Below are 10,708 nucleotides of genomic sequence, written 5' to 3'. Positions count from 1 at the left end.
TCTGCTGCCTCCTGGGACCGAGATGCCAAGCCTCAGAGTATTAATTGCTGGCAGGGCTTCATCTTCATGACAAAGCTCTTCCCTAATGCACAGCTTGGAGCTTCCCAGTAGCATCTGGTTAGCCATTCTACGACTAACGCTCTACCAGGCAGGACTTTGGATTTTGATTTTGGTAAGCTGCTCCTTAATTTAGATGTTCACGCATAACATTATCTCTGTCTAACATTGCATACTGTTTGAATATTGATTGTATGCTTTATGTACATCTGGCAGCTTGGACAACCTTCATCCCTCTGGATGCAGTATTCTGAGATGATACTATGTAAACCTGATTGATAATACAAGAAGAATTAAATATCTGTAAATACTGGTTTCAAACTTCAGATGTGGTTCAGTTATTTGTCTTGAGGCATGTACTGGAGTGAAAACAGATATTAAACCAAATTAAAGCTACACATTGGGAACTGGGATATAAGAGAGTGAACAAAATACATGCCCCCAATTGGAAAAAGCTCAAAGTTACATCAAATAGGCGTTATCTGTGCTATTTTATTTTATGGTGCATGAATAGCAAGCAGGACTATTTAAATAACTCAGCAGAATTTCCACAGTAATAATTTAGTATCATGGGGAGAGAAAGAAATGAACAGAGAGCAAGAAACAGAGGCTTGAAACTCTTTCAGTCTGATGATCAGAAGTCTATATGTTCAGTCTATATGTTCAGCCCTCCATTTCAGACAATCAGACTATATAGGACTGCAGAAAGCAATGAACATTGTGGTATGAAGTCAGGAGACCCATATAACAAGGTGTTTTTCAGAACTATGCAACCCCCAGGTGTTTTTCAGAACTATGCAACTCGAGAAAATTAAGAGGTAAATGTAATGTACATATACATATACATATATACATATATACATATATACATATATACATATATACATATATACATATACATATACATATACATATACACATACACATACACATATACATATACATATACATATACATATACATATACATATACATATACATATATATATATATATATATATATATATATATATATATATATGTCTTGGTTTTATATATATATGTCTTGGTTATTCGGGTTTTCTCCCACGTAAAATTGGAAGTGTCTTGGCGACGTTTCGACGAAGTCTCATTCGTCATCCATATCCATATATATACAGGTTCCAGTAAGATACATGCAGGAGGTTACATGTTCAGAAAGAATATATAAGTTGTTTTGACATTAAGAGTAGACTCAAAGCACAGAAGAACTTAAGAATGGCAAAATGTCTGATCTACTGTAGCACTGCAGCCAAATGATTTAGCCCAGGTCTGCCTGATAATCAACTGACATTTGCAAAAACCTACAAGCACCCCCAAACACACTATTGTTTCCAGCAGCCCATATTCACAAGTAGCCATTTATAATGAATATCCATAACTATACCATTCTCTAAAAAAATTGTCTACTTTCCTAAAAAGCTATCCAGTTTGGCACTCATTGGGTACGTCTTGAAGAACAAATTTCATAAGACCACAAGTTCCCGGATGTTCTAGATCAGTGATGGCAAACCTTTTAGAGACTGAGTGCCCAAAAATTGGCCCCATCCCCACTCCGCCCCCTGCCTCGCCCCCACCCCGCCTGCCTGCAGGGCCACTCACCACCTCCAGGGCCCACCACAGATCGCCCAGGTAGCCCAGCAGTACCATTGCGACCGTGCCCTCTGCCCGCGCCCCACAGCATCAACTGTGCGCAATGGGGTGTGAGGGCAGTCTTGTCTACGCTGCCTGGCTGCCATGTCCTTGGCTGCACTGCTCTGTGTGGGCCACGCTCAGGGACGACTCTCCTCCAGGGGGGCTGCTGGTGAGGAGGGGGTCACAGGAGGAGACAAGGCTGGGGCAATGGCACGTGTGTCCATAGAGAGGGCTCCGATGCCGCCTCTGGCACTCGTGCCATAGGTTCACCACCACTGTTCTAGAAGATCTGATCCTATTATAATGTATACATACTTACACACATATTCGTAACACATACACACACAAACACACACATATGCAAACATGTATAGAGAGATGAGGACACATTTATGCATTCATGCAATAATACTGAGAATTCAGCAAGAAGAAGTTTGGCAGAAGGTTAGTCCTGCTTCAAATGTCAGCACAGATCTGTTCAGTGATTGGGACGACTGAAATAGAGCACCAGTTCTCTTCTATCATGTTTTACTATTGCAGATTTCAAAAACCTAACACCAAAGCCATGAATTTGAAATCCGATTCCCTGAGGAAATATACCATGCCTAATCATCTGTTTACCTCTGATTTATCAGAAAGCCCCATCCACATGAAGGGATGAAGTAGTGTCTCTCTTTTGAAAACAGGGGCAAGATTTAGTTGCTAGGGGCCATTGACATAAAGATGTTTAAATCTTCTATGATAAAAAAAAAGTATTTCAGTTTTGTTACTGTTTTTTTAAAAATGCTACAAGCATTTGTTTTTACATTACATCAAGATGCTTTTACATTACATCAACAGCTTTTGCATATATCACTGCTCCTCTTTCCCAGTACTGTGTGTGTTGGCGGCAGTAACTCTCCAAACACTTTTTTCAGGTTTATCAGAAGATGCAGACAATCAAACCTTTGCATGCAAAAAGGGCATTCTGTATTTAGAGAATTCTATCTTTCTGCTCAATTCTTACGAGCACAGAAATCAACTCTGTCCCAATACAAATGTAAAAATATCTAAAAGAACCTGCATGAGACAGTTCTTAGTTGATGTTCACCAGACATTAATTAAATGTCACAAGAGGTTCTAAAACAAACAAGAAAGAAAATGGGAGGAAATTGCTGATTAGTTAAAACAACATGGCAATAAAAAAGCAAGTTTTATTTAATAAATATAATGTAAATTGCTTTATTTGACTTTATGTTCACAAAATAATTTTATTATATGTATGAAAGCAGCTTACAGGCAATAGAATTATGAAAACATTCACAATACTTGAGTAACACAGACCTGATTTAGGAAGTATATTTTTGTAGACCTAATTTATCTCTTCTGTTTCTCCTTTTCTGACTACATTTCTCAATGAATGTTGCATTTTCTTCCAAAATCTGAGGAAGTTTTGCTGTCATTCAATCATCATCCCCATCCTGTTTGTATGTTACTTTCGTAGCTTTAACATTCATTTTTTTATTTATTTAATATGATTAAGGGAAGGTAGGATGAATTTTGGTTCCAAGAGAACAAAAGGAAAATAAATTTTGGGCACTCTAGGAACTTGCAGGAACCTTGAGGAAGAGTTTTGTTGTTCCTTTCATTCTGTGAGAATCCAAAACCAGAACGAGGCACTATTTTCTATGCAAGAGGCAGTGAACAAAAGTAAAAATTAAAACAAGCTGTTTTTGGTACCAATTTCATAAGAGCACAGAATAGTTTGCTGGAATCGACAAAGCAGCACTGCACCCTCACAGTGGCAGGACAGAGGCCTCTTGGAAGTTGACCCTCCTTTTAGCTGACATTTCGAAGCATATGCCTGCACAATTTAAAACTCTGTTTAACTATCACTCAGAATATTTGTGGATAGATCTACTCTCCAATTGTAAAAGAGGTTAATTATTCCCCCCTCAAAAAAATATTGAAGTAAGAGAAATCTAAGAGGATTAGTTCAAAATATTAAATATAGGTGAGGTTTTATTTTTTTAGATCATCATATCTTTGAATTTGTGTTCATTTTTCATCGGTATTCCTCTTAGACCAGAATGCTACAGTATTTAGTTTCACATGCTGACATTCAAACAAAGTCAACATAGACTGAAACTTGAAAATTAAACTACAGCTATGATTTTTGTTTCTAGAAGATCATAGTTTGTATAACTTATCATTCAAGTGATTCTGATCTTCTGATTCAGAAAGAACCCACAAAACACCTCTCTCTTTTTGCGGAGCAAAACGTCCTGGAGATTTATCCCCTTTGCTGCGTTTGGAACACCTACAAGTTCCAGAGTTAGCTAGATGAAGCTAATTTTGTAAATTCTCCCTTTTTGCTTCTGAATAAAGTGCTGACTAGTAAACAGATAAAAAATGCAATGAATAACACCATACATACAAATATCTATTTTTTTCAACATATATTAAAATAAGAATAAGTCATGTTTGTTTAAACATATGAAAAAATACCCATTTAAATAATAAATAAAGCCAATATTGACACATAATCTTCCTACTATTAAAAATATCCCATTCTTATTATAAGGCTGTATTGATGTTCAACATTGTTTTGAAAGGCATCCACCTAATCTGACAAGTTATCAAATTTTTCTTGCAATGTATAAACACCCACAAATGACTATGCTAGTCAAATGGGAATCTCATATAAACCTATAACATTTTATTCACACAGAGAAGTATAATTTATTTCCCCAGGTCTGTTTCTGCAAACATGTATCCACTTAAAACTCTTTTTTCCCTCCTTTTTTGCAGCTACACTATACCTACATATTTGATTCATTTCCATTCAAGATGAACAACATAGAACACTCTTTAAATACAATGTACGAAAGGTGGAATACTTTTTAAAATGTTATGCTTTTTTCAAACCGCAGCTGATTAAGCTCTGGATTTTAATGTGATGGCTTTGATTCTCACAATAGCACACCTTCTTGTTAAAAACTGACCAAAAAAAAAAGTTGAAAATCTTTCTTGAATGATCACATATATATTTTTTTTAATTAGTCAACTTTACACCTCAGGTTTTATGCTGGCCATTTTGCGTGACTGGATTGATCTTTTCCAAAGACACATCAGCCTCAAAATCCAAAATACCTGATAGGGTTGGAGAAATTTGTTCCAAGGTTTTGGTGAATATCCCCTCCTCTCCTTTTTTCATCATGTCTTCTTCTTCTGGGCAGAGAACCGAATGGGGGATCAAATAGACAAAATTGCACTCTTTGGGACTGGACCCTCTCGGCTCAAGCTGACTCGAAAAACCCATGCCCCCGTTGTGGTTGATACTAACTGTCTCTATCGCATTAATGGAGAAAGGACAGAGTCTATAGCAGCCAAGAAGAGTGGAAAATGCCTTGCGGAAATCTGCATTGAAGGCATAAATGATCGGGTTCAAGGAAGAATTGGCCCATCCGAACCAGACGAAAACATCAAAAGTGGCAGAACTTATACAAAATGGCTCTGCTCCCTGGGATGAGGTGCTGGGCTCACAAAAGGGCACCATGCAGTTCAGGATGAAGAAGGGTAGCCAACAACATACAAACACTCCCATGATCACTGACAAAGTCTTTAAAACTTTAGTCTCTCTCTTGAAGGACATTTTGAAGGAGCTTTCTGGCTGCTGGCCATCCATACTGTTCCTGTTGCCAGCAGGGGTTTGACAGTTCTTAGCATGCACAGCTGCTCGTTCCAAGGCTGAGATACGCCGTATTTGCTTTTGAGCAATCCTATATATCCTTGTATAGGTGACTATCATGATGGCCACTGGGATGTAAAAACTAATAAGAGAGGAAGAGATGGCATACATCCTGTTTAAACTGGAATCACAGTTGTCCATAGCCACACCTTGGAAACTGGCATTTAAGTCTAAAAAACTTGTGGCTTTGTGCCAGTTCAGTTGTACGGGGATGAAGGAAATCAACACAGATAAGGTCCATGCCACACTGATCATGACAAAGGCTGCCCTGGGGGTCATTTTCCTCTCATACCTAAATGGGCTGGAGATGGCCCAATATCTGTCCACGCTAATCACACACAAATTTAAGATGGAAGCTGTGGAACACATGATGTCAAATGCCACCCAGATGTTACAGAATGATCCAAAAGGCCAGAATCCAGCTATCTCAGCCACAGCTTTCCAGGGCATGACCAACACAGCAACTAAAAGGTCTGAGACTGCCAAAGAGATCACAAAGAAGTTGGTCACCTTGGACCTCAGGTGGCGAAACCTAATGACAGCTGCGCAGACCAAGGTGTTGCCTAGGAGTGTGGAAAGGATCAGCAAGGAGAGGAAGCAGCCGGTGAGGATTCGGAAGCAGGAATCTCTTTTCACAAGCAACCCTTCCCCGTCCATAGTGGTGTTGTTCCAAATCATCTTTCCTTCTCAGGCAAAATCATGTCACAGGCCTAGTAATGGCTTCAGCTCTTCATGTATCTACAGCGCTTACAATTTAATTGCTCAAAACCAGGCAGGCACCCTAAGATTCAGGCTCAAGTCTCTGGTCGCTTTCTCTCTCAAAAAACAAAAACTTTTAAAAAACAAAAACACACAAATAATCCATCACAAGTATCTGAACTTGTTGATCACATCAGGGCTTATCCTCCCTACCTACCTACCCTCCGTCTTTGCCTTTTTTAAAAAAACAATCTTCTTTTAAATATTAGCCAATAATAGAATATTCTTAACAGGAACAGAATATTCTTAGCAGGGGAAAATCCTCAGAAAATTCTGTCTAGAGCATAATTTTTCAGCTTGCACCTTTTTTCTCAGTTAAGTAGATTAATGATTTTTTTAACTAGCCCTTCTGCTCTAATGAAGTGTAACTCTTCAAGTGTTTTAGTTGCTGATACAATTTCTCCTCCCTCTAATTGATGGACATCTTAAACCCACTTCAGCCTTCATACCTTTCTGCTCTGAAATTAAAACATCAGTTCTGCCTTTATATGTAGCCACGGGACTCAGTTCCTTTCATTGCTCCCAATAGTTTAATAAAGATTCATCGTCCTAGAGGCAAAGAAAATAAATTTACATTTTAAAACATTCAAAGGGTTTATAGAAGGATCATAGTTTTGCATAAAGAAGAAATTCTCCATCCTACCTTTAGGACTTCTGATGCTCGTGTCTAATCCAGGGAAATATAAATATATTTATATATTTATATATTTATATATTTATATATATATATATATATATATATATATATATATATATATATATATATATATATATATATATATATATATATATTTCTTTCAATTTTATATTTAGGATTTGAATTGCATAGCAAGACAATGGGTTACAATCACAGCAAGCAAATGCATTGCTTTGGGAATAATATCCTGGTGGAAGAATGCTAGGCAGGCATTGATTTTTTAGCAAAAGCTACCAGACTAAACTTTGAGGACTCTTCGGATTTAGCCTTCTCAGGACATGGACAAGCTCCTTCAATTCCAGCCAGCCTTTATGATTCGTGTGCAAACTCTGTGCATCAAAGCAGTCCCGTCTGGATGTTCATCACCCAAGTCACGCTTTGTACATCCTGTTGAAATGCCCCATCAGGATGAAATCATCCAAAGCAAAGACATGATATTTCCAGTTTTCTGGCAAAGGTCTTGAAAAGCGTTGATAGTCTTTTAGTTTTCATTGGAAGAATGAAGGAAAAGAGTAAGGACAATCCAGAGTTCAGGTCCCTTTAGACCTGGATGTTTCAGCTACAGCCCATTCATTGCTTCTCAGACATTAGGTGTGATGGTTCCTTTTCCTTCAATCTGAGTTAGCTGCCTCAGATTCTTCTGTGCTCTAACCTTAAACATACATCTATGATCTGACAAGTTTTCTCTTCAGCTCGCCAAGCCCACAGTCCTGAAAGTATTGGCTTCATTTTGCCTGGAGTGATAGAGAACAACATAACCCAGCATGGAAAGATTTGTTTGCTTGAGGTCTCTTTCCTAAATCTCAGAGGAAGGACATCCAGGCATGAATAACGCTATAAAGCAAAATGCACTTAGATATCCTGACCTTAAAATCAAGCATCTTCTCTTGCAGGAAGCTGTCTTTCTCTCTTCTTCTTCTTCTATAGCACAGGACAAAGATACTGTTCTCCCTATGTGTGAAGGAACGACGGAAAATTAAATACCCCAATATTCAAAATTTGAATATGCCATCTTAATTTTAACTCCCCACACTGCCACTGAGGTTACGTAGTGGCATGCAAGATCCTGCTCATCTTTCTAAACAGTCAAGGTATATAGATTTATCCTCCAGTCATAAATAAATGGACAAATATATTCCAGCCGGTTGTATCAGGCATCCAATTTTCAAAGCTTTTTAGTGCAGACTCCAGGTACAATTGTGCTTGGCCACATATGTGTATAAATACTTCAGGATGCCTGAAATATGCTCATCCTCCAGAACATATGCATTTTCATTCTTTTAGATCATGAAAAGATTAGATTATGAAAAGAAAAACTAGGGGGGGGGAATCAGAACCCTCTAATGCTAACACACAGTCAAGCCAAAGAACCTGCCTGCTTATGAACCCAATCCAGCTGCCATAAACAAAGAGCATGCATAACTCGGGTTGACGCTGAGGGATGAGGCATGAACTTACCAAATAGTGAAGTTGTTTATGAGGGTGGGCCATTCCAGAGTGTTGATGGCACAAACTCCCAGCTGAAAGAGCAAGACTCACTTCATCTTTTTGCTGCGATGTATTTCTGGTTCTTTTCTTTCCTCTCTCCCTCCTTCCCGTTCTGGACTCCACAGCAAGGCACATTCACTTTCTCTTTATGTGATTCATTGTGTTGTTCACCAACTTCAGCAACTCAGATTTCACTGTGAAGCTGGCTCCCTCTACTGGTAGAAATGAGATAAGCATACCCACAGGAACAGAATTATCCCCATCATCATTATGGTCATCCCCATCCTGCTGTTGTGTTCTTGGGAAGGGGAGGGAAGAAGGGAAGGGTAAACGTTGACTTGTTCCTTTCTTAGAATATTTCCTTCTCAAAGCAAATTGAAACTTCTGGAAGAGGAGAGGGCAACAGAAGAATGAGTTTGGAAGTGTCTGGTCAGCATAGACTCTGAGTGTCAGCAGGTTAAAAAAAACCTTCCATCAGAGCAAGCCTGTTTGAATTCTGACAAACTCCCAGAAATGATATATTTCACCTTTGAATTGGGAATTTTTTGGGAGAATACTTTCAAGGTTTTGGGACTCATTTTTTAAATACATTCACTTAACAAATAGATCATATGCTGCTAGGCAGTTTATTCTATTTTATCTTTAAACAGAATTTTACCCTTAATCCAAGCCGTATAGTAACTGCCTTCTACTTAAAAAAAATGACATCAGAGTTTGCTAAGAAACATAGATATAAAGCCTGGTTTGCTCTTTAAATGGAATTCAGAATTACAATGAAATAGTTCCCAGACTCTGGTGGCCGGCATTGGAAAATGCTATTATCATTGTATGCTGGACAGGATCCAGGGTCAAAACAAACAAAATACTAAAGAGGAAGGAACTGCTTCTTGCTTGTGAGTAGTGACTGATTCAGAAAATAACAATCTTTTTGAAAAACATTCTTAACCAGTAGAAAATCTGCTGTTCCAAGTAAATGCAGTAACTTGTCAAAAGCCTTGGACCTGGTTTCTGAAGCGTCCCCAAGGTTGCCACAGAACTGTAAATTCTAATGTAAACAAAGGGGAACATAGTGAAGCATAAGAGACCAGCTGATTGATTTAATTATATTTTGACCTGGCCCTCTCCGTCTTTTTGGCATGTAGCCCTGGCACATTTCTGAACCGAGAATTGAAAGTTACTGTACATTTCTGCAGTAACTCTTATTTCCTACCTCTCTCCTTTCTTCCTTCCTTCCTTCCTTCCTTCCTTCCTTCCTTCCTTCCTTCCTTCTTCCCTCCCTCCCTCCCTCCCTCCCTGTCTGCCTGCCTCCCTTCTTCTTCCAGGAAAGGAATTGAGAAATAACTTTTTTTGTTTCAAATAAAAGAAAATCTTGACATAATGTTCAGTCAATATGATCAATATGAAAGGCTTCAAGTGCTGAGGATATCTGATTTATTGAGACACTCTACTTTAATGGAATGAAGAAGGAAAAAGCTCCACTATCTCTCAATAAGCCAGTGGAGGCCTAAACTGGAACAAACTAGCTGAAATGTACCCAGAGGTTTGAAGGTTTATTTCTATTGACTGAAATTAGTTTGTCTCCAGTGAAACCCTCACTGTTTGCCTTCACAATTGTTTGTGGATGGGATGGGATACAAAAGGTTGGAGACGTACAGGGAGTCCTCGACTTATAACAGTTCAAAGTGATTGTTCAAAGTTACAACAGCACTGAAAAAAGTGGCTTCTGACCGTGTTTTACAGGTACGACCTTTGCAGTATCCCCATGACTAAAATGCCAGATGCTTGGCAACTGGTTCATATTGATGACTGTTGCTATGTCCCAAGGTCACGTGATCACCTTTTGCAACTCTCTGACAAGCAAAGTCAAGGGGGAAGCTAGATTCACTTAGCAACCAGGTTACTAATTTATCAACTGCAGCAATTCACTTAACAACCGTGGCAAGAAAGGTCATAAAATGGGGCAAAACTTACTGAACAAATGTCTTAACAACAAAAATGTTGGACTCAAATGTGGCCATAAGTCGAGGACTAGTCAATATTTGGCCTGAACAAAGAGCAGTTTGGAGCCAAAAAAAGCAATGCATTATTTAGGCTTTTTATTTTTAATATAAAACACTGACTATCCAGTGCGCACTGCCATGCTCATCATTTATTCATCACAAAGTATGCGCTCTTTAAGCATAATAACTATTGAAAAGTATGTCTGTGTTGGTGTAACAAGCACCAGCAGAATTTATAACTAAAGACTTACAATAAGTCAGAAGAAACTACAAAGAGAGGTTGTTCTGCCAGAGGTTATTTTCTCCTTGATGGTCCCTTGATTA

General features: G+C 38.5%; 1 protein-coding gene across 1 annotated transcript; it reads right to left on the bottom strand.

Moving 5' to 3' along the window:
- Positions 1-2,608: 2,608 nt before the first annotated feature.
- DRD1 (dopamine receptor D1) lies at positions 2,609-8,518 on the bottom strand. The gene is made up of 3 exons (XM_039351951.1): positions 8,355-8,518; positions 7,763-7,847; positions 2,609-6,748 (listed from the first exon to the last, which is right to left on the bottom strand). Exon 3 carries the CDS (start codon positions 6,116-6,118, stop codon positions 4,766-4,768), a length of 1,353 nt encoding a protein of 450 aa, XP_039207885.1. The 5' UTR covers positions 6,119-6,748; positions 7,763-7,847; positions 8,355-8,518; the 3' UTR covers positions 2,609-4,765.
- Between the last annotated feature and the right edge of the window lie 2,190 nt (positions 8,519-10,708).

Source organism: Crotalus tigris, unplaced genomic scaffold, assembly GCF_016545835.1.
Source record: "Crotalus tigris isolate CLP2741 ecotype Arizona unplaced genomic scaffold, ASM1654583v1 scf7180000017568.12009008, whole genome shotgun sequence".
Taxonomy (NCBI): domain Eukaryota; kingdom Metazoa; phylum Chordata; class Lepidosauria; order Squamata; family Viperidae; genus Crotalus; species Crotalus tigris.
The sequence above is the reverse complement of the archived record's forward strand: the minus strand, read 5'-3'. Positions and strand labels throughout refer to the sequence as shown.

Coding starts and splice junctions, on each gene's coding strand:
- DRD1 (XM_039351951.1), bottom strand. CDS start 6,118: ATGATTTGGAACAACACCACTATGGACGGGGAAGGGTTGCTTGTGAAA.